This window comes from Python bivittatus, unplaced genomic scaffold, assembly GCF_059951505.1.
Source record: "Python bivittatus isolate LINGU-HERP-01145 unplaced genomic scaffold, Pbiv_v1 ctg000220_np1212, whole genome shotgun sequence".
NCBI classification, from domain to species: domain Eukaryota; kingdom Metazoa; phylum Chordata; class Lepidosauria; order Squamata; family Pythonidae; genus Python; species Python bivittatus.
In genome coordinates, this window is record NW_028277048.1 from 15,925,296 (window position 1) to 15,949,824 (window position 24,529).

Here is a 24,529-nt window from a genome sequence, read left to right on the forward strand (position 1 = left end):
CTTTTAATAAAATTATAAAAAAAGAAAAAAAAAAAGAAACCCTAGAATAAGACCCACCTGTAGCCTTGCCTCCACCTGGTCCAGAGATGCCACATCTAAGGCGTTGACTTTGGCCTGCAAGAGCTCCACGGTTTCCTACGGATGGATGGGATTTAGTAGTTTAAATCACTTGGTTGACAACACACAGAATGGAAATCCAAAGCTCCTTTAATTGCTTACAGCAGGGTTCCTCAACCCTGGCTGTGGAATTCTGGGAGTTGAAGTCCACACATCTTCAAGGTGCCAAGGTTGAGGAACCCTGGCTTACAGCATTCTCATTAATCAATTACCTGTCCCTTGGCCTCATGTGACATTTACCTTGGTTTTCCCTTTCCTTTCAGAATCCACTTTGGTTCTGAATTTAAGGATCTCTCTCCTGTCATCAGGTCACAATGCCCAGAAACGTCTTTTTATTATTTCATGCCATTTTTAGAAAACAAAACAGGCTGGGTGTGTGTGTATGTGTTATATTTTGGAGGAGTTGCTGTTTTATAGCAACAAGATCACTTTTTGTCAATAGCCAGTTATACCACTGATTTGTTTTGTTTTTTAAATCCGTTCAATTGTGTCTGATTGTCGGAGACTGCCTTCTGAAAAACCCCACTGTTTTCTTGGCAAGGTTTTTCAGAAGTGATTTGCCATTGCCTTCTTCCCAGGGCTGAGAGAGAGGGATGGACCCAAGGTCACCCAGCGGGCTTTGTGCCTAGACAGGACTACAGCTCCTGGTGTCTAGCCTGGCGCCTTGTACCATTACACCAAACTGGCTCTCGTCACTGAGTACTTATAACTGATAATATCATCTGAGGTTGCAGAGCCAACAGCAAGTATAACAGCAGCCCTTTCTCTCAGGCAGGGGAGTAAGGCTCCTTGGCTATGTGTGCATGCAAACATCATGGTGAGAAGCCTACATCTCCAGAGATACAGATACGGTCATTCAACATGTGAGGTTATACCTGATCTTTCAACCCCTACACAGCATTTAGGAAAGATGAGATACTTTTTAACTATTAAACAACATAGGGGTATCCACAGGGTATGGTTAAAAAAATGTCAAGACAGCCATGACAAAGGTCCACCTGGTTTTTAGGGGCACCATGTATGCAACCCCTAAAGAATAAAGAACAGGCAGGGACTGGACTGCACCATCACAGCCACCATTTTGACTTTTCTGACTACACTCTACACACGTTTTTGACATCCTTGAAACAATAACACTGGTTATTGCATTTTACTCTCATGCTACTTTCTGCATAATATCAGAAAACAATATACTTTTGCCAGGCCAAAAAGCTCTTGGCAATTTCTCTGTCCCTTGCCTTTTTGGCATCTAAGACACATAGCGAGTCTGGACTACCTGGTCTAGAACATCTTGAAAAGGCTAAAAATATGTGCCTCAGCTGTGCCTCACTGAAATCCCAATATAGAATCTATTCCCCCCCTCCAAAATTCCTTCCTTTCTCCCACCCTCCCTCTTCCAGGATTTTATATTGGCATCCATCCATGGGCTTTGTACAGCAGCTACCAATCACAATATAGCTTTGCAACCATCCCCTGCATAAGCCAATATACAAGTTTCCTTCATGCCTACTCCTGAAGAGCAGACGTTCCCTTTCATTCCTTCCAAGTCCCAAGAGGCTCAGGATAGAAGATTGAATCAGGGCCTTACCATTAGGCTAGCACCCTGCAGTCCAACAGACAGAGGATTCTAGAGAGAGAGAAAAAAAGGTGATAATTTAATACAATGCCACCCAGTCTGTAACAAGGATGTTAGTCTGTAGTACAGTGTTATGCCACTGTCTTAATGTAGGCCAGTGTTTCTCAACCTTGGCAACTTTAAGATATGTGGACTTTAACTCCCATGCTGGCTGGGGAAGGTTGAGAAACACTGGTGTGGACTATAGAATACATGTATTGGCAATTTGAGAGAATACTGTTATTCCATTATGGATGAGAGAGGTCCAACCTACAGTGCCTTCTGCACTTGGGGAAGAGAGTCAAAAACAGAACTGCTCATGGCCATGTACATTAGTATGGGAAAGTCTAGAAGCCAGCTCCAGGTATTGCACTTTCTGGATCCTTCTACAGTACCTTCCTAGAATGCTACTGAATGGAAGGCCAAAGGAGTCACCCTGCGTTCCAAAGCAGTCCCCACCAAACACCATGGGGTTTGTTTCCATAACGAACTGCACCCCCTGCTCTACAGCAGTCTAGTCTAACCAGAGATCCACTCTAATCCAAGATCCACTCTAGACTATTCCAGTTTTCAACCAAAGCTACAAAATTACAAACAGGGATGCAGGCAATAGCTCTTCTGTATTTACCCTGCCTGGGGACACATTAATGTGATTTAGCTAATTACAGATGGGCCAATTATCCAAGAATGTGTCTAATCTTGTTATATAGCCACTGAAGCTACTGACCACTATCATCCCTGATGACAATGAATTCCATAAGCTGAACAAATCTGTTTGTTTGTTTGTTGATTTCACTTCTATACCCTCCTCCCTATTAGTTACAATTCAGGGCAGTGTATAGGTAAAAAAGAAAATGCAATACCATAACATCAAAATTAAAAAGCATTACAAACCAACAATAAAACATGTCACACACAAGTCACACGGTTCAAAACAAGCAGAATAATCAAGATGAGCATAGCACCTCCCAAATCAATGCCAGATCTTAAGAGCCTTCTGAAAGGCAGACAGGTTTGGCGCCATCCAAACCTCAGGGGGATGCTGTTCCATAGACAGGCATGGCAACACAGAAGGCACGTCTCCTGGGTCCCACCAGATTACACTGTTTAAGAGATGGACCTGAGCACAGATCTCATCGGACAGGCAGAAACAATCAACAGACCCTCAAATAGCCAGATCCTGTGCACTGAAGGGCTTCTAAGATCACAACCAGCATTTTGAACTGCACCTAGAACCAGCAGAGTTCACAGAATAGTAGTGTCACAGAGGTGCATTGAGGTGCTTCCATAACTATTCACACTGCCATATTCAGAACCAGTTGAAGCTTCTAAGTGGTCTTCAAGGGCAGCCCCAGGTAGAGCACATTGCAATAATCCAGATGGTGACTAAGGCATGAGCGACTGTGAGTAGGACCTCCTGGTTCAGGAATGGGGGCAACTGATGTATAAGACAGAGCTGTCAAAAGGTCCTCCAAGCCATGGTTGCGACCTACTGGTCAAACTGGAGCTGTGAGTCGCAGGGGACCCCTAAGATGCACACTAGGTCTGTTTGGAGTAGTGCAGCCCCACCCAGAGCCAAAGATGGAAATTCCCTGAATGCAGGAAGGCCCAAAATCCACAGCCACTCAGTCTTACCAGGGTTGAGTTTGAATCTGTTTTCCCCCATCTAGGCCCCCACAACATCCTTACAATGCGAGGAACCACTTCTTTTTTTTTTTTGCCCTGAATCTACCACCTATCAATTTCACTGAATTGAAATTGAAGTCTAAAAGGTTCCTCCCTCACCTATAACATACCTAGACCTCAGGATTCACCCAGTAAGGCAAGTGGATAGCTCTGGAAGGACACACAAAAGAAAGCTCTTCTTCACCCAATGCATCCATTGCTGCATTTCAGCCGTTGACATACAATATTTTTCCCTATGCTTCTCCATGAGGAAAAAGAAAAAGAAAACTCATCTCAGGATTGAGTAATGAATAAGGCTATGGGGATCATTACAACCTTGGCCTGTTATTAAAAACCCCATCTCCATCAGGCAACCTGGCAGTCCACTGCCCCGCGGGTCTCACCTGCACATCCTGTTCACAACGAACTGTTGCTTCCAGCTCAGCCAGACGCTTCTCCAATTCTGCTATCTGGACAAGGCACAAAAAAACCAAAGAGATGTTTTACTCCCCTCTTCTGATCCACAAACCTCTGCTAGCTTGGAATCAAGCACGGCAAAGCACTTCTAAAATTTCACTTTAGATTGAGATGAACCTTTTGGGAAGCAGGTGCTTCAAAGAACAGGGTTTTTTTTCCCCACACCACTAAGGGCTAGTTAATGGGCCAGGCAGTGGGAACTCGTGGCACTGAAATATCACTGACCAATAACTCCCAGCATCCCTCACAAATGGTCATGCTAGCTCCTGCTGCCGGAAGCTGTCCTTCAGCAATCTCTGGAGAGACCCCCTGGATTTCTAACTAGAGACAAGCAAATGCTTCAGGGTTGAGTACACTAATTTTATGGCGCTGACTAGAAATGGGATCAGCCATGGCTCTGTTTTAAGGTGTTCAAAGTGCCAGCACTAAGGAAATAGCCCCAGAAATCCTGAGAGTCTGGAATTCCACAAGGTTACTTTTCCTCTTTAAAGCCACCTTAGTATTTTAGCAGCAGGCAGAGCATCCGCATGTATGATATCAGCCTGGCTCTGGCCTTAAGTTTCCATGCAGAAGTAGTAGTGATTCTGGTTCAGAGGTCAATTTTGTCAAGCCTTATTTTGCCTTAAATCTGCCTTATTTTGTTTTTAATATCACACACGCATACAAACAGAGAGAGCGAGCGTGGGGGGGGGGGTTGTTTGGGGATGTTTTGGGTTGGTTGTTGGGGCACCCCAAGGGAGTGACTGAGGCACCAGGTTTTGGTTGTGTTTTATGGTTTTATGTTTTACGATTTTTATAGTTCAGGGTTTTACTGTTGTTGTGAGCCACCCAGAGTTGTGTTTTAAGATGGGCGGCCATACAAACCTTTTAAATTAAAAAATAAAATAAATACATATTCCTCCTCTAAACTTACACAAATATTTTTTAAAAAATGACACACATCTTTAAAACATTGTTTATAGATGTAAAAACATTCTGGAGAGTGGGCTGTTTGTGAAGTCATGAACATTAGCCTATCAGTGCAGCTTTTATTCATTAAAACAGTTCATAAGCTCGTAGAAACCTACCACCTTAGTCACCCAGAATGGTCCTGGGGAAAGATACTTTTAGATCAAACAACACCTGAGGTTTCTTCTAAAATCCCCTCTGTTCTATAAACCTCACATTCCACTACTCTAATGTATTTTCCCACAATCTCAAGAGAGGACCCAGAGAACAAGTATTTCCCATTCTTACTTTAGCGGCTTGAGAGAACTTGTCTTGCTCAGGTCGAGAATGCAGTTCATATGTCACTGTATTTTCTGGGCCTGTTGGGACTTTTGCAGCACCCTTCCCACCAGCAGGAACACTTTTAGCAGTTTTTGCCACTTCCAGTTGAAGAAGCAAACGTCTGAAAAAGCAGAGGAGCCCATGAATTCTTACAGAGCACACGGGTGGGTTGTACCCTCACCGATTACACCAGCTATAGCAACTATCTTATTTCAGTTCATAGATGATGGGCATAGTTATACACCCTACAGCAGGGCACAGCAACATGTGCTTCCAAAAGATTTGGACTTCAAGTCTAATCAATAATGTGGCTGCCTGTCTGCATTTGAATGCAAATTATTTCATTCCTCTTACATGTACAGTATGCAACCTTTTGTTTTCATTGTTTAAAATACAATGCATATTAAACGGGCAATCAAATGGGAACACTATTAGTCAAACTTAAAATCCAAGTTGTAATTAATGTTTCTAGTTCTTCAGATGTGTTAACATTAATACGTTAACAAGTTTCAGTGCCTTCCCCTCCCCAGCTTAAAATCTAAATAACACGAGCAAAGTATACACTCCTGTCATGTCTGCAAATATTTACAAGAATTCCAATAAAAGTTCACAAGTAAATGTTTTAACCGGTTTGACCACAATGTTTAACCACCCTAAGTTCTCTTCACTGATTTCCCACCCCCAGCTTCCCCCCAAGTAAATATTTCAGTTGAAACTGCTTTGGGCTCGGACAGGGGTGGGCAGCATTTTAATTGGCAAAGCCAGCAGCAGTGAGAAGCAGCAAACCAGCCCAAACCAAATTAGAAATATGGATTTCTTGGGTGCTGGGGGGGGGATATATATATATTTTTAATTATTATGCCTATTTTATGGCTTTTATCACAATTATTGTATTTTCCTGCCTCAAAATGGCAGAAAACATGCCATCCTTCTTGCGCAATCACAGTCCAAAGGAGCCATAAAGGAGTATTCAGGGTCAAAGGTTGCCACCCCTGGGCTAGGGAAAGAGTTTCAATTACTTCTAAAGCATGTAAGATTAACAAAAGATTTTTAAAAATGTTCTAGTTTTTTTATAAGAACTTTATTACCGTATTTTTCCGACAATAAGACGCCCCCATGTACAAGACGACCCCCACTTTTCCAGCCCCAAATTTAAAAAATCAACATTTTAAAGATACCGCAGAACACATTTTTATTTAGTAATTAGTTAACATTGACCTGATACATTCGGTGGGAGGAGGTCCAAACCGTCTCTCTGCAGCTCTGTTTCCAGGCTCTTTTGCTTAACTGATTACATTCAAGCACGAGTGAAACTGCCGATAGCTTGTCTCTGCAAACAGCCTTCCTCCAATTGGTTTGTTCAGCATCAGCTGACGTCAGTTACATCAGGCTCGTGATTGGAGGAAGTCTGTTTGGGAGACAAGCTATTTCACTCGTGATTGGAGGCTAGCAATAGGAGGAAGCCTCTTTGCAGAAACTAAGTATGGGCAGTTTGGAACCGCGATTCTCGGCTGACTTCCTTGAATAAGACGCCCTTCAGTTTTTAGGGTAAGGATTTTAGAAAAAAGTATTGTCTTATAGTCGGAAAAATACGGTAAGTTATAAAAAGCATAGATAAAACAAGAACTAATAATCAAAGAGAAAAGTAGAAAACAAGAGAATTAAAGAAGGAATACAAAGGTGATGAAAATTAAAGAAAAGGAAAAAAAGGAAAAATTACAGAAAGAATTATTTCTGACTTCTTATACAGCAGATATAGATACAGTAAATCATACAGCGACCTCTTACTCTTAAACTACCTTACTCTTAAACTACTGTTACTGAACTAAAGTATATGTCAGAGCTCTGTGACTTAGGTCTGTGTCTCCTACCATGTTTTCACACTGACAAAAAAAAAGTCTGCGCCATGGGCAAAGAATGCTCTGCATGTTGATTGCTAAAGATAACTTTGCCGGGGGGGGGGGGGCGGCATTTGGAATTTCCAGAGTATGGTGCATCCATAAAAGAATTGCCAGGAAAAGATGCTGCTTATTCATAAAATTGCTGCCTTGATGGGAAATGGCCAATCACAAAACACCCAATCAGAACCCACAAGGTAGTTCCGACCAGAAATTCAGCTCCACAGGAAGGCTAAAACTACTTTTACTGAGATTGGCTATAACAACAGAATCTTGCAAGTCTGATTATGCTACACCTCTTCCTCCTCCTCTTATACTCCAGTGAATTAGTGCGGCATCTGCCTGAGCTGTTTCCAAATGTTATCTTCTTGTTCTGGACTTAAAAATGCTTACTTAGGCAAAAGGATCTGAAGCATTTTTAAGCATATGTTCCTGCATATCATCATCAAGGTCATCTTCCTTACTCTCTGCATCCATTTACCCCAAAGTGGTGAGGTTGTTTCCCCTCTGGCCTCCCAGGATGTTTCCTACCATCCTAGTTTATCTCGTCATGTCTTCCATGGACACACTGCCAAAGCAAATGATGGGGTGCAGCCATCCATCATTTTTCATTTCCCAGAAACTACTGGCGCCTATGTGGAGTCCAAAAGCATTCTTAGAGATAAAGATGTGAACTCAGAAGCATGCCAGCCTAATTTTTTAATGAAAAGAATCCAAATCAGGATGGTGGGGTAATGTGCCCAAGAGACATACTGGTTTCCATGGTAATCATGTTGCCTATCCCAGCTCTAGTTGTTTAAGATAATGGACCGGACTTGATGACTTCACTGTATCTTTCAGTCCTTGGTTTTAAGATGCCACCCACTGCATACAACACTGATATACCCCTCAGAGATCCTGAGAGAAAGAAAAGATATATCTGACCTTGAGCTTGTCTGGAAAGTGGCATTCATGGTCTCATCAGACCCTTAAGTGCAGAGGGTCTGACTGAAAAAGCTGGGGATAAAAGAAGAAAGCCTAAGCCCTACCACAACCTACTTGGCCAGGGCACCGTCAGGATCCGTTAAGTTGATGGCTGCCTCTGGTCCTAACAGTTTCTCCAGGTGGGTGGAGACCAGTTGTTGTTTCAGGCCAGCCACTTGTTTTGCAAGAGTAACTGGTGTCAGTTTCTCCTCCGCTGAGGACTCCTTTACACTGTTCTGAGGAAGCAGGAGTACAAGTGTTAAAGTCTAATAGACAGCACCTCCCCTTCCCTCCAGCTTTAACACAAGAATATTGTCTGAGGAAGCACTTAATTTTACACACATGGAAATTAAGGAATGGACCAAGTCCTGGACCTGATTAAACTGATGGGTAGATCCAAATCAAGAGGGCCCACTCAGGAGGTGCCACATCTCCTTTGTCTATCTTGGACTTTTACCTTGATCTTCTCCACTTCAGCAGTCAACTCCTGAACTTCATGCAGCAGTCGCTGATATTTCTGCTGAGGGGTCTCTTTCACACCAAGTCCTTCTCCTAACTTAATGGAAAAGGCAGAAAAGCAAGATTAGCACTTTGGGAGAGCAGCTGGTACAATTCCATCTTATCCCAACTCCCAGGTCAAACTGGGCTCTACGGAAATGTTTTCAAAAAAGCGTGGGCATTTTTCTCCCTGCCTTGCCAGCTAATTGTTTTGTGTGTGTATAGTTGAGCCAGAACTGGACTGGAAGGCTCCCTTTTCAATCAAATTGGTCCAAGCAAGTCAACAACTTACAATTTCATAATCTCCAGATTCATAGCCAGTTCTTTTGGATTTGCCAATACGATCCGAGAAATCTACAAAGCAAAAAAAGAGAAACAAGTTTAATTTTGCATTTTTAGACCACATGAGCTCCAGGTTCACATATTTCTATAGATTTAAGTTAAAGCAGATGAGTTCCTAACCCCCCTTCCCTTCAAACTTTGTAGACTAAACTTTCTATCATTTCCTCTTGTCACACTGTGGCGGAAACGCCTGGCTGCCCTGTTGACTCGGTCATAAACTCTGACGTTGGTATTCATAATTTGCAAGTCCTCGCATCACCAACAAAATCCACCCAAATACATCTATTTCAGTGTCGCTAACGCATTACCACTGCTGTTATCACATGGGTATTGTCCCTTTTGTACATTTATAGGCAATGATACCTCTGATTTACAGACCTCAAAAGATGTAATGGAAAATTGCACAAAGTATACTTAGCATATACAGAGCCACACAAACAATGCACAGGAAAATAAATAATACAGATTGTTATTTTAACATTCAGAGATGTATTAGAATATTTTTAATTATGACCTTTGGATCCTCTCTGTGGATTATTATAAGAGTTTACTACCACCACCACCACCACCTTTTCATGGTACATTTTCTAGTTCAGGGGAGAATTTGAAACTATTGTTCTTCCTTGGACATATTCTAAGTGTCTACAACAACAGGTACTTACCTAGCCCTTTAGTACCCACTCTCTTGTCCTTAAATTTGTCATAAGCTGCATTAGGGTTGACTATGATGTGTTCCACACTGGTGCTAGTCAGCTCCTCCTGTGCAGAGAGAGACATGTCTCAGACAGCAAAGCCTTCCTTCCTCTCCTCCTCTCCAATCCATCCTCCCAGCTGCATCCAGCACTTCCCAGTAAGTTGTCTTAAAGATTCACAGAACAGAGGAGAAGCTTCGCCAGCAGCTACCCTGTCAAGTTGCAGTGACAATGTTGTTTTTGACAAAAATTGCTCCAGTGCTGAAAGCCCAAACAGCAATTCACCGGATATGCAGTTTGAAATGCTATGCTAGAATGAAAAGTGAATCTTTCCCTAGGTTCAGATCAGCTCTACACTGGTCAGCTGCACCGAGGAATAGATTTCCCTCCATTAGCACGCAGTTTGGTTTAATGGAGTTTCCTGAAAGAAACTGCTCTGTGGTTATTTTGGACCATTTTGGTCTTCTCTGTGTCACAGAGAGGTTCTCTTATCCAAACTAATCTGTGTATGCCTAAATGCCTCTACAATCTGGTTTATACAGGGCTGGGGAAAGACTGGAGTGAACTGTTATTTGTTTCCCTTTCAGATCTACAGCTTTGTAACTAAACAAAGATGTTCATACAAGTAGATGTTAGCAAGGTACACAAATGACTTGTGAATATGGATGGAAACAGCTAATCGTCACATTCTATTTTGGAAAGGAAAAATATTCAAATGTTTAGATTGGCACAGTTCTAGCCGTCTGCGTGCCTTGGTCTCCAAATGTTGACCAGAACCCTATTTGCAAAACCAAGATTAACATGGCTGTTTAACTTTGACCAAGTCCACACAACTATTGATTAAACTCTGTTTTTACTCCTGATCTTTTTTTTGAAAGATGAAGAAGGGAAAGAAAACTCTTAGTGTGTATCTGTGTGTGAGGACAATGCCTTTTACTTCTGAACCATTTATTCATCATCATAGTAGGCCTTTGTTCTTCTACTTCCCAGGATAAAACAAAAGATTATCTATATACAAATAAACACACAGAACTGTTTATTTTTTTAAAAAACCCAGCCCACACTTTGTTTGATGAGCAACAGGGAAAAACAAGCTTGAAGAACTCACCCAGCAGTTTTCTAATTCTTGGCATTATGCCTATAAACATTATGAAGGTTGAGACAGTTTTTATTAAGAGTTTTAATGGTAGTTTTATGATGTTTGGATTACTGAGTGTTTTATTATGTTGCAGTCTTGAGTCTTGGATGGAGGTGGCATAAAAATGGGGGAAATAAATACATCAATAAATAAAATAGCAAAATTCACGTTGTGGGGAAGACCTGCTGAGTCCACTCTTAGAAGGCAACATCTGTCTTTATGATCAAGACTGCTGGCATGTTAATTCTAATGTTAGGATGCCAATAATCACAACTCACCTCCTACCACTAAGCACACACTCAACTTAGAGTATCCTTATGAAACCAAAAGCATACTAAGGGCATATTTAGAAATTACAAATAATATATAAAATGATGGAAGCTAGCTTTCACATTACAGGAAAGACAGAATTTTAGATGAAGAAAAATCAAAGCAGTTGATTACCAAGTATTAGCTTGGTAAAGCTGAATGGGCTTTAAAACAAAGGAGTGGGAGGGGTTAAAAACAAGAATTATGTTAAAAAGACAAAGAAAGCTACCTGGGCTTGATGACATAATTAATGTTATAGCTCCCATCCCTTTCAAAGAATTATACCAAAAAATAACGAGGAAGGCAGGGAATCAAACTGAAAAGTAGCTTCAGTCAGTCTTCCACAAAAAGTTTCAAAGAAGCTTAGTAAAGCAGGCACCACATTCTCATCATAGCATCGTTCTCCTGCTCTTCTTTGGGTCTTGAAGGAGAGCCCTCCAATGACAGCCAATTCCAGCACTCAACATATGAGGATAGAGGAACTGTTTGTAAGTGAACTAGCTATATGGGGTGGGGAGAATGGGCATTAGTAAGACTTGCATTAGCGGTAATAATTTCAGAACACCAAGTGACATGTGCATGCCACAAGGTTACAGGATAATGAAAGTATCCAGAGGCCTGACTCACACTGGCTGCAAACATAACCAGCTCAGGCTATCAATTATCAGCAAAAGGATTATCCCATAAGCTTATTTAAAGGTTCCATTTATGGGAATTTAAGAATGCCTCAGGCCTGGCCCCAACCTTTCCAGCATTCTCTAAAGGAGCATACGGGAATAAATGTCCTGCAAAAACACAAGGTGGGGCTAGGTTCAACTGGGAACAAAAAAATGATTTTTCTCTGCAGTGCACCTGATTGGGGTGAAAGGTTGAGAAGGAACCAGAGAAGACAACAAGTGCAGGTCAAAGGTGTCTTGTGACCCCTTGGGAACAGGTCCCCTCAAGTAAGCACCACCTGCCTGGCCCAAGCTTTTAAATATCTAGCAACTTACTCTGAAGGAGGCAAATTTAAGGGCAGTGCCCAGCTGCTGCCCTGCTAAAGGATGGCACACAGCCACAAAGCCATAAGGAATCAGTGATGTGGCTGGGTGCATTCCCTAACCCAGAAACAGCAAGCCATGGATAATGAGGTCCTATTCAATACCAGGCCTTACCACACTGGCTGAGGAGTGACTAGGCATGCCCAGTTAGAACATTAAAATCCTCATCCCAGCACTCTACCCAGCGTCCTGGGAGGGGTGGAAGAGAGAGACAGAAGGGGAGGGGGGACCCTTCCCTGCAGCACTGGAGCATAGCTCTGTTCTTTGATGATACTAATTCCCTTCCTCTAAGCTAAGAGATGTCAGCCCTCTGACTTTAATGGACTCTGATGGGAAATGTATAGCTGCATCAAGGCCAGACTGTTTTTGAAGAGCTATTCCAACTTCTGCTTTTATTTCCCTTTGCCTCCTCACATTAAACGTCCCTGGAGTAATTGTTCTCAAAATACCAATGGCAAAAACATAACCGCATCAGATTAAAGCAACCCTGATGCCACAACATGGGTGATAATCACAGCAAGCAAAATGAAAACAGTAAAGACAAACTCCAAAAGCAGGTGGGATCCCTAAAGACATGGGAGACTTTTAAATGAAGCCTGATGCCTGCAGAATCTACTGCACATTGTGTCTTGAAGATTTCTCATTGCAAGTAGTTAATCTATTTTACAGAAATCCACTTTAAAATGGGAGTGCAGCAGAAAAACCTGCACATATTATTTGGAATGTACAGTTTCATAATGAAGTCAGAAATTATTTTTTCTTGTGCTAGCGATACCAGAAATCACAGGAGTGTAAGACTATGGCAGCCATTATAATAAATGAATTGCTAGCTAGCAACAGATCTTTTAATATAACTACTTACCTATGTAATATGAACTCTCAAAATAATATTATAAGTGGCGTGTGCAGTGGCAGCCAGATTACTTATGTTAACTATGCAAAGCAATAAAGAAAGAATGGCTAAGATTGTATTTTGCAATCTGGTGCTGTGCTTCTGATGAACTTCCCTCATTTCTAGTCAGCTGGGAGATCTCGAAAGTATCAGTAGAGGAAGAGTGAGGTGATTAAAAGCTGAGAGACTATTTAGCCTTATTAAAAGAAAAAAGTTATTAATTAAGTATGAGCAGCAAATAACTGATGGAGACCAGTGATTTGTTATATAGTGAGTACCAAATGGATGTAAAATTTCTACAAGATTTAACATTAATCCAATTAGGATAAATACAACATAAATAATAATAAATACAGGTAGTCCTTGTTTAGGGCTGCAATTGGGACCAGCAACTTGGTTGTTAAGTGAACTGGTCGCTAAGTGAAACCACAACTGTGCTTACAATCTTATTTCAGCTTTCTTTTGCTTTATAGACCTGCGAAGGCCATCAATGCGAGGATTGGACACAAAGTTACTTCTTCATCACCGCTATAACTGGGAATGGCCACTGTATGAGGCAGTCACTAAATGAGAACTACCTGTACTAGACTTATTTTGTTGTATTATTGTACATGGAACCCCTCAAACTAGCCATCCTAAAGTCACTCTTTAGGAGACCACTAGAAATAAATCAATGGCTCTTACAACCCTGGTCACCAAAGAGGATGCTGTTTCTCTGAACAATTTATTGCCTGAATCTTGTGTACTGCCATCCAGAAGATCACACTATGGGTTTCTCCAACAATATATGCTTGATGTGCTTCCCATTCTAATTCAGGAAAGGGAAAAAGCACTCATAATTCTGTCTTTTTGCTAACCAGAAGTTTGGGGAACTCTGCCTGGGCACATACAAGATGCATGCAATGAGTTCATCTGCACCCTTCTTCTGGGCTGGCCCTTGATTTCCAACCCCAGCGCTGAACTGTCAGAGGTCCTAAGCTGAAGGAAGAGAATATTTGACATGCATTTGCACGAAGGCTCCAATGTCATTCAAAAGCCCAAAATGCCAGGTTTATACCACACTTGCAAGTGTTTTGCTGCTGCATCATTTTAAAACAAACACCTCAGTCTTTAGCAATTTAATTTCTACCCATCTTTAAATTTGAAAATAGTCCTTTTTAAATGCCAAAAAAAAAAAAAAATTATTCCCACTCCAATCTCCAAGGGGCAGAACTGGAAAGCCTAAATAGTCTGTGAGCATCGCCAAAGCAGCCAGCGCTTAATAACAGTGGCTCAGCTAAGCATAACCAGGGGTTTTTACCTCGTTTGCGCTGGAAGAGGCAAAAAAGCAGCCCCTCCAGCCAGCCTGTCTTGCCCCTGCTCACTTCTGCAGCCAGTGGCAGCTGGCAGTATAATGGGGTTGGGGAGGGAGGAGTTAGCTCCCAGCAGGGCTTTCTGCAGAGAAGCAAGTGTCTTTCAAACCTGCAGTTGCAGCTGTAATAGCTATTGCTATTAATAATGAAGTAGCTTAGGAAGACCTTTATACAGTGAAGGCAGTATTCATGAATTTATGGAAGAAAGGAGGAGGACCCATTCTAAGAGCCTTTTGAGAATCTGCCACGGTCATCCCCATTTGGCTATCTGATGAAGTAGGCTGTTACCTCTAGATCAGGCCAACAGAAACTTAGATGGTTTCAATAATTCTCAAACAATGTTTAAGGGAACTCCGGAGGTTCCCGGAAGATCCTCATATAGGAAGCAAGTTGTGGAAGGAAAACTTTGAAGTACAGAGAACACCCCCCACAAAAAGGAGGAAATGCATGATCAAAAAAGGGACAAATGAGGAGAGTTTTCTCTCTTGTTTTTGCCAAAAATTGCATAGTCATTTATATGTATCTGGAGAAACCTATAGTCAGGTGATTTGTATCCCATCCCAGCCAATTCTCCAGATGCTAAATGTAATTGGGCAATGTCCAAGAATCCTCTCTGCTCTCAGGCAGCCCTTCTGACCTATGGCTATTCTAGCCACATATTCCAGGGTACATTTCATGAAGTGCAAACAAGGAGGCCCAACAGGCTGAGAGAACTTGACCACAGGCCAAATGAAATGCACATTAGGAGTCTGACAGCAGAAAGGCATGGGTCCATGTCAATGTGTCAAGGATTCTCTCAATGGACAAAGCCTGAATATCTGTGCTCTATTGGATCACAGACTTTGCTTGTTTTCTTTTTAAATGGGCCCAGACTTATTTAATTTCTTCTTTTTTAGACTGTAAAATGAAATCTGCCAGTGCAACCCTTTCTTGCCCAAAGTGTTATAAATTAATGATCTTTTAAGTTACTGGAAGTATTATAGGCCCTAGGTTTTAATAGCCAATATTAAAACTACTGGGTTTTAATAGCCAATATTAATATTTAGAGGTAATAGCAATCACTAATACAGTTGTTAATACTGTAACAATTAAAAGTGCAATTTAGAAAAATGTTCCACTATAGCGGTCCTAGGTTTTGATGCATACTGTATGCCAGTTTTCTAGGTACATTAGACTAAAGCCAGGGCTTTTAAGATTCTGAGAGGCCTGTGAAAAAATGTTTCATTTGTGTGTGTGTGCCTGTGTATATGCATATGCACACATTTTCTTCTTGAGGTTTCCTGCATCAATGCCATTTTTTAAAATTGAAGTTAATAACCCAATAGTTGACTGCGTGTGGAGAAACCTGAAATGCTGAAATAAGTTTTGGCATTATAGTTTAACTGATTACTTTTGCATCTTGGATGAAAAATATTACTTCATCTAATTATTTCAAATACCAAATAATACTGTGGATAGGCCCCTTCAGCAATGCCCCCTTTAAAAAAAGAAGTCTTGTTTACAACTGCTAACATACCCAGCCAGCATAGCTGCTCATGCAGGTTGTAGTTAACAGCTTTGGAGGACACCAAAGTGGAAAAGTCAGCTTTTGTGATGGACTGGAATGGTGGGAGGGGAGTAAAGAATGTGCTCTCATCTGTTCCACCTCACCTCTGTACTTCTCAGGCATGCTACCAGGCGAACGCAGCAACACTGGTGGTGGTGGTGGCTGGGCTCCTGGTCCAATTTGCTGTATTAGTTGTCCCATAGCCGCTTGCAGGTTATTAATCTGTGCATCCACTTGCTGCTGGTGTTGTAGTAGTGCAGCGGCCAAGAGCTGAGGGGTCAAATTAGCTCCCTGTGGATCTGAAGCCATGATGTAACTCCTTCTACTGGAAGGTAATTATGAGTCTGGGAACATTGATGTCGGGCCTAGCCCAAGGAACTCCAAGAGACCATGCAGAATCAATCCAGCAAGGTTTATTAGCTACAACCCCTTAACAAGAATGTTCCCAGACTGAAACCAGTTCCCAGGCTCAGCCAGTTCACACCAATGGATTTTCTTAGGGAGGTGCCAGTCTCCTCCACTTATCTCTTCCTCGCTCCTCTGGAGATGAGAGCACATTCTTTACTCCCCTCCCACCATTCCAGTCCATCACAGCTTTACAATATCAAGTCAATCAGCTTCTGGAGTTATAAAGGAGCCTATAGTAGCAATAAATGAGCATTCAGAAAAATCATGGCATTTGGAACTGACGGCCATATTCCAGTTCTGCTTTCAGAAAATCCTAATTGCGGAACTAGAATAAATTAGCAAATCACTTTTTATATATTAATAGTACACTCGTTTTTGAAATGTGGACTCAGCTGTAACTAAATGGTAGGCACCAGCTGACTCTGGAGACCCTAAGTAAAAAATGAAAAAATAAAAACTGTTTATGAAAAAAAGTCTTAGAGATGGAGGAAGGGCTGAAACACCTGGTCTTTAAAACAGATTAAAAAACAAAGCAAAACCAGGAAACATTCATCTTACACTGGCTGGGGACTAGAGAGCTTTGCAGCTGCTCAAAGCACTTCCCTGCTCGACATGAAAGAGAGGTCTTTGCAACAGAGGGGGAGCTCAAATCCCATGTCACCAATGGCTGCCAGAGTCATTCTTAAAAATGTGCCTGCTCTAAAGTAAACAGGTTTCAAAGCTTCATGCCCTATTGGAAACAAATGCCCCTTTCTTTCACACAACATCAAGTTATTTCATTGGTATTTCCAACCAGTTTGAGTCCTCATCATGAGCCATTTCAGGTTTCAAATTCTATTTTCTTTTTGACTGAGTCTTTTTATTGTACAAGACAAAGTTGCATCGGCCACACTGGCAGGAAACCCTTTTTCCAGAACTCCTTGTGTTTGCCTCCAATTTGCCTCCAAAAGCAAAAACAAAACGCTGCACTTCCTTGAACCAGTAAGGGAGAGAGAGCGATATTCTGAGCTGCAGATGTTTAGTGTCCTTTTCCACAGATTCTTCTGGAGAGAGTCAACTGGAAATTCATTTAGTCCCAGGTGGTTCTACCAAATTTCATTCTAGCTTGTCTGAGTTCCACTTGTAAAAGGGAATAGAACGTTTAACATTTTACTTTGCTTTCACATTTTGTACATGCAGTGGCATCTAGTGGTATATTTCTGTTAGTGGAAGCAGTTTTGTGGCGACAGAAAGGAGAGGAGGAACTATTTCTCCTCTCCTATACATTTCTCCTCTTACATACCTGTAAAGTTTGCTTCAGAAGATACTCCAACCCCAAGTGCAGGGATGTGTGTGGGGAGAGAAATCCTATTGTGCTAATAGAAGTCTGCTTGTGAGATACAGCCCAACAACCTGGCTATGCCAAAATGTTCCAAAGCATTCCAGAACTAGAAAACTCATTTTATTCCTGTCATTTATCTGGAAGAAAAATACAGATCATTTTCCTTTCAGGTAAATATGGCAGTGAAAGGGCCAGTCCATCCAGCAAAATTCAATTCCTTCCTCTGGGCCTTTCTGAGAGTAGAGTATGACCATCTCAACTATAGAAGATCAAAGAGGATCACAATTAAATACTGTATATAGAAAGCTGTATGAAAAATATCACCAATGTAATTCGTGAGATCCTATGGGGATCCTGTTCTTGAGGAGTTTTGGGCCAAGAAAAGCAGAGCAGGTGGCTATACCACAAAGAGTCTCCTTGGTAGTGGGGCCATCCTAGTAGAAGTTTGCTTAGCACCTTATTATGTTTAGGAATATGATATTTCCTGCAGGCTTTTAAAAACTGTATTGTCTTAGTTTTTTAAACCACTGTGTATACACTATAGTTTTGATGCCTGATATTCTCTATTTTAGATTGCTAGATTTTTTAATTATACCTTTGATGATATTGCATTTTAATTTACTACAACATATTTTATTGCATTGCAGCCTTTTATGATTGCAGGCCGCCCTGAATGTGCTATTATTAAGCACTCTTATATATCAAAATAATAAAGTTTTATCCCCAAAATATTGTTCCAGTTGATCTGATAGACTGGCTTTCTTCATAAACTGATCACTCTGACTCATCTTTACATCTTTATCCATCAATCTACTTTTCCTTTAGACTGTGTGAAAAGTCGATGGATCTGGCTCTGTGGATAGATGTGTAAGAGAGTACAAGCAAAATTTTATTAATTCATAATTTTAAACAACAGCTGCAATAAGGTGGCTAGTGAAATAAAAATGCTTGGGATAACCAGGACTAGATTTCTGAATGAAAGAACAACAAGCTGGCAATCAAAATTAATTCCCAGGCTCAAAATTTGTTAATCTGTCAGTTCCAATAATGATGATGATGATGATGATGATGATAAAAAAAGATAGGGAAAATATGCAGAAGTTGGCTTCCAGAATGCCTTCTAACCTCTTATAAGATTACTCTGTGCCATGTGATCAGCAGGGAGGGGGATTAGAAAGGAAGAATTAGCAACATTCAAGCCAATGCCCAACTAATTCTCTCTCAGGGAGGCACTGGGGAAACATTTTTATATATGATAATATTTCTGAACTTTCTGAACTCAATCTCTGTTTCTCTCTACACCAAATCTCGCCCTGTTTTTAGAGAGTTACTCTGCTGCCAAACAGAGTGCTGAAGCCCTTTATATAATTCCTTTCCAACAATCTGTTGGATTGAGAAGAGTATAAAGAAGTTCTGTCCAGCTGAAGACTATGACTAATCTAGAGTTTACATCTTGGGCCCCTTGCACAAGTAATCTGAAGTGCTTGACTCCAAAAAATACCCTGCGGTGAAGCCACCCTGCTAGCTGCTGCTCTGTTCATGGGCCACTAACTGAGATTATAAATGGCACAATCATTATGTGATCTTATGACTGCTTTACCACTACCACCACCCCAGCAAATTCTCCCCCTTCTTCTTCTCTTACAATCAATTTGGAATATATGTACACTGTTTTGGTTATCCAATTTCAAGAACAGAAGAAAGCTATCTAGCTTCTCTTCACAGATATCACCAAACTGCATCTTCATGTTCAAAGGCCCCCACAGAGATCTACTGCTCTCAGGTCTTGCTTGTGGGTCTTCAAGAAACTATGATTTGGCCACCGTGCAAAAACTGACACTAGGCTAGATGGCAACAAGTTTCATCTTCTGTTTTGAGGCAGTCTGCTGGAAGGAGTCTTTGCCTGCCTGTAACAGCCATAAAAATTAAATGGCTCTGCACTTCACTTACTTATCAGCTAATGAAAGAACTACTTCCTGCATACTACCAATGTAAAGGGCATGCTGCCTATCAGGACTCTTATCAAAACTGACGGAGCCAAATGGCAGATTCTGCAGGGTATGAAAAGCTGGCAAGCAAAGCAACAGTCATCTCATTTCTTAGTACTGTCTGTTTTATTGTGATGTGGAGGAGGCAATCATGAGCATTTTCAGTCTTAGGTAATAATACAAGTAGTCCTCATTTAACAACTGCCTTGTTTAGTGACCATTTGCAGTTATGGCAGTGATGAAAAAGTAACTTTGCAACTAGTCCTTGCATTTACAACCTTAGCAGGTCTGTAAAGCAAAGGAAAGCTGAAGTAAGATCGTAAGGACAGTCACGGTTTCACTTAGCGACCACTTCACTTAATGACTGAGTTGCCAGTCCCAATTGTGGTTGCTAAATGAGAACTGCCTGTTTATATATGAGCAGCCCATAAAAAATGTATGCCTAAATACAGAAAGGCACTTTCTGTTCACTCCTCTAGTGTAGCAAGGTTTGGCAAAGATAAGAGGTTAGCAGCTACTACTTCTCAGCACAAATACCAAAGCAGACGGAAGGTGAGGCTTCTTACCAGCTCCTTGCGTTTCCACCAGAGATGGAAGAATGGGGGAAAAGTTAAGAAGAAGAAGGGGGGGGAAACGAGGGAGAGGAAGGGAAGAAAAGACAAAAATTTTATTAGAAGGCTTTCACATGCACTACACACCAAAAGTTCAAATATATTCACTGATCAAGATAATCATTTCTGCCAAGCTTGCCCCCCACCTTCATTTATTTTAATATTAATTTTCAGCACCTTGGCGGGAACACCCCAGGAAAGGAAGATATCTTGAGACGGGAGAGGCTGAAATTACTTTCCCATTGACCATGCAAGGTTGCCAAGTGGTTACTGGGTTAAATGACAGCAGGAAGATGTTAGATTAAATTGCTATGTCTGCATATGTGGAAAATTAAAAAGACAGAGTCAAGGTATGGGAGCAGCAGCTAGTTATGGCAAATAGCTCAAGTGAGGGCTGTTTCTTCTTCCTTCTGCCTGCTGTTCAAGTTTTGAGACTCACCAGTCACTCATTCTGACAGCCGTGCAGGCTGGGTGGGGGTCAGGAGAGAGAGGCCTTAAAAAATTCATAGGCAAATGGGTTTCTGCTGCATCATCAAATTATGCTTTGCTGGACTAAGCACCAAGGGCTCAAGACTTCTAAAGCAGCCTGTGAAATTGTGGAGAGTAGAAGCTCCAAGGGGAAAACATTCTCTCCCCTCTCTTGCTTAGAAAGCCATCATTTATAAACTGATAATAATCACCATGTTTAAACTGAGATGTGTCTATGGCTCTGGAGATTAAAAAAAAACAAGCAAATACTAGAAGTTGTAGGAGTATTGCCAGGGTATACTTTAATTGATTGGGTCACTTTTTCTTTGTCCACAAAAAAGAAGCAGAGAAGAGCAGGCCCCCCCCCCAAAAAAAATCACCCTGCTCACTTCTCACTGAAGTGAAGCAGGTCTAAAGGCTGTATTTTAGCATTGTATAGTACTTGGAGTACTGCTGTGCTCCAAGGCGGCTGTAACTGACTCTGTATCTGCTTTCTGTACTGTATCCACCAAGGGGAAACAACTATCTTTAGAAGGAGCAATATGTGCGGTGCTTTTTTTTTTAATCCCTCATTGTCCTTGAAGGCTGTTTCTCAAATTGAGAGGCATACTGATAGAAGAACGACTCATCAGCATTAAATCTATGGAAAGTTCAAGTCCACAGAGCCACTTATGAATTCGCGTCAACTTGCTTCTCTAGCAAGTTGTCTAGCTGCCCTCAAAACAACTTCTCAATTCTACCTGATGCTCCCAACAATTACAGTAATGTCCAATCACCAAAGTACCCAGCCTATTTCAGTTTTAATTCAAACCTCAAGGAAGACAACTGTTGGGTGATCAGGAATAAGCCAATGGCTTCCTCGTACTTTAGGGCCACAAGCAACCAGAAGAAAAAAAATACTCCATCTTCTATGTATGCATCTGCAGTGATCTAAAATTGATACTGCAATTGTGTTTCCACAACACTGGGTGGCTTGTGTACAGGTTGGGATAATGAATCAGCTCAGCCTCTGCAAATATAGTTGTATAATGCTTCTCTGGAGCTGCAAGAGGAGGTGGCTCCCCATAAATAGGAATTCAACTTTATTCCATTTCCTGGTTCCTGAGATTTCTCCCCTTCTCACCTTGCCATCACACCCTGGTCTTCCCAGTTGCTCCAATATAAGAAAATGGGTTGGGACGGAGCAGAGTGTGGCTGCTGTTTTTGCCCCCTGCCATTGGCAGCTAGAAGGGGCATTACCTGACAACATGAGAGGACAAAGCACCAGCAGTGGGACACTCATGTAACAGTGGGCATGAACCTACAGAAAAGCATAAGAATGGCAAGGCCAGGAGCTGTGTGGAAATGCCCCTGACTTACAGAATAAGCTACAGAAGTCAATATATTCTTATTTCAAAGCCTACATAAGAGAGCCATTTCTCCTTTTGTAATGCTAGTTCCACTAGAAACCTGACTGTCAAGGTAGGAGAAAAATCAACAGCAGGAGCTATAAAAGGCCAGCTAATATTTTACAGAACTACAGGCCTACTGCTGTTTTCTCTACAAGACAGCAGAGCTCAGAATTTCAAGTAACACTAGAGAATTAATTAGCTAATTAAACATCATCTTAGGGTACATGCAGAAAAAATACAGAGGACTCAAATGACATTTTTCTGCAATGGGATTCTCTTTTAATGTGTGGATGGATGTGCTAGCAAGATTGTACCAACATTCTGTCTTTCCTCTTTCCTCTTCTAACTGAAGCATTCTGCAGATAGTTGCCTGAGAATGGAAGAGCCTTCCATTGCAAGTTCTTACATGGAAGATACTCTCTGCTAGCAAGTTAAGTGGGGAAGGAAAGGCTCCTCAACAAATAGCCTAAAAAAGATACTCTGTTACCCTCCAAATGCTTGAACTTTTAGACAAATGAAAATTCTGGAAGCTGAAATCCATATATTTAGATAAAGGCCAAGTTGTAAAAGGCTGACAGAGCCCAATTTTGGCACTGAGAATTGTTCTTTTTATATGCATATATGCCTTGGACTATGAACCCTTCTCTAGCCTGTAGAAGGAGTCTGCAATTAGATTGGCCTGTTCCTTAGTGCTTGATCAGGATGGGTAGGTGGTCGGGAAGTTGATGATGTGAGGTTTGCTGGGGTGTCTAAACCCTACTACTGAATAACAGTGTTGTTAGATATGTAAACCACTGTGATTGGAGCAGCAACTAAACCTAATGAACAAACAAACATGCATACACTGAGGCCCCACTGAAACCACTGGAATGGTTTTAGTATATGGACTCTCTAATTTTAATAGGGTCCTATTTTCTTTATTTAGAGAAATGAATCTCATACTTCAGTTGTCATCAGATATTTTTTTCCTTAGATAATTCCCTTAGTAAGCAAGGCAAATGCAAGCAAGGTCACTGCTGCTATCTGGAGAGCATCTACCACCTTGGCCAAGCATTCAGAACAGCTATAGTCAAAGCCTGAACAGTGTTTTCACTTGGATCTAGTAGAAGGCAACTAAACATGGGGATTAAAAACTATGAATGGAGCTAGATGTATCCGCAGAACATCCACCTGATAATCATAGTGGGCATCATAGGTAAGTACTTTAAGTCACATCTCAGTGTGAGCTTTTTAAGCTTTCATTAAAATGTTCAACTTGGGGCAGATTCATTTCCAGGTTGATTTTTCTGAAAAAGCTTTAACAAAGCAATGACAGGGTGATTAAGCAATTGATAGTCCTCTCTGTGCTTCTGCAAAATAAAATAACTTCCAAACATAAACAGAAATGAAGTATTTTCAGAAAAGATAGGTTGCATCTCCCATCTTCAGCGCATCCGCCCCACCCAATCCCTTACTTCCCACAATTCATTTGCAAGTAGTGATTCTATAGGAAAGGAAACCTAAGAATAAAGGATTATGAAATTCCAAGACACCAGCATCAAATTTATAGGAGCCAGACCTGCACAGGATTTGTCTTTAAAAAAAAAAAAAGTTCATTAAATGATCAGATTTTTGTAAATCAGATGCTTCAATTTTTCCAGTCCTAATTTGATAAAGCAATATAGGAAGCATACGGAAGTCACTTATAGATCACTTGGTTGAGGAAGACACCAGGGAACAACAATGTTCCAATCAGACTTTTGTTCCAGATACCCAAAGTCAGAGCTGGCGGTTACACTTTCCATAGGCTTGGCACCTTGAGCTGTCAATTCTCGGGCTAAGGAACTGCCCTTATGAAAGTGTATACTCTTCTTCTCTCCAGCAAAAATCCCCCCTTCCTCCTTCTTAGTTCAGTTCAGTATTATATTAGCATCACTGGTAACAAGTGTTCCAAAGCATTATAACACTTCGCATGCTCCAGAGCTGATTACTACTATTAAAATGCAGATTTCTATCAGGCCTCTGTTATTTGATGTCTAATACAATATATTTATTCTAAAATCCAGAATGTCCCTGTCTTACTTGCACTTCGGGCACTTAATGCTGGCTTTCTATAACTTCCAGAAACTACCACACTGACTTTTTTTATTTTCAGGAGAAGTGCAAAAATATCGGGCCTAATAATGCAAATATTTACTGGCTTCTCACTCTTTCAGTTACTTCCTTTGGGTAAATAAGTTATCTTGCTTTTTAATACCTACAATTTAGAATGCGCTGCTCTCCTCTCTTTTGTGCAATGGCCCAATGAAAAGTTAACAGCGCCATAAAAGTACAAACAATATAGAGAGAGATTATAAGAAGAGATTTTTAAACTGATTTAATTTTATATAATGCAGATTTAGTACCATGCAAACACAGATTCTAGAAGCATGCAGAAGAAGAAAAAAAATAGCATTTTTAATGGTCTTACTTGTGCAAACTAGTATCCAGGCAAGGTGGTGTGAAGGGTGAGGGGGAAGAGCATTAGGAAAACTCAGATAAGTTCAAGTG

The 24,529-nt window shown here is 41.1% G+C and overlaps 1 protein-coding gene across 1 annotated transcript in view; it reads right to left on the reverse strand.

Annotated features, from left to right (window-relative positions):
- Positions 1–24,529, reverse strand: part of DCTN2 (dynactin subunit 2) — a 47,795-nt gene that overhangs the window by 6,106 nt on the left and 17,160 nt on the right. Inside the window, exons 3-10 of the mRNA XM_007422059.3 lie at positions 9,507–9,603; positions 8,795–8,856; positions 8,462–8,560; positions 8,080–8,240; positions 5,111–5,264; positions 3,802–3,867; positions 1,706–1,744; positions 58–135 (exon numbers count right to left, since the gene is read on the reverse strand). Coding sequence (XP_007422121.1) covers positions 58–135; positions 1,706–1,744; positions 3,802–3,867; positions 5,111–5,264; positions 8,080–8,240; positions 8,462–8,560; positions 8,795–8,856; positions 9,507–9,603 — 756 coding nt within the window. The remainder of the gene's footprint in view (positions 1–57; positions 136–1,705; positions 1,745–3,801; positions 3,868–5,110; positions 5,265–8,079; positions 8,241–8,461; positions 8,561–8,794; positions 8,857–9,506; positions 9,604–24,529) is intronic.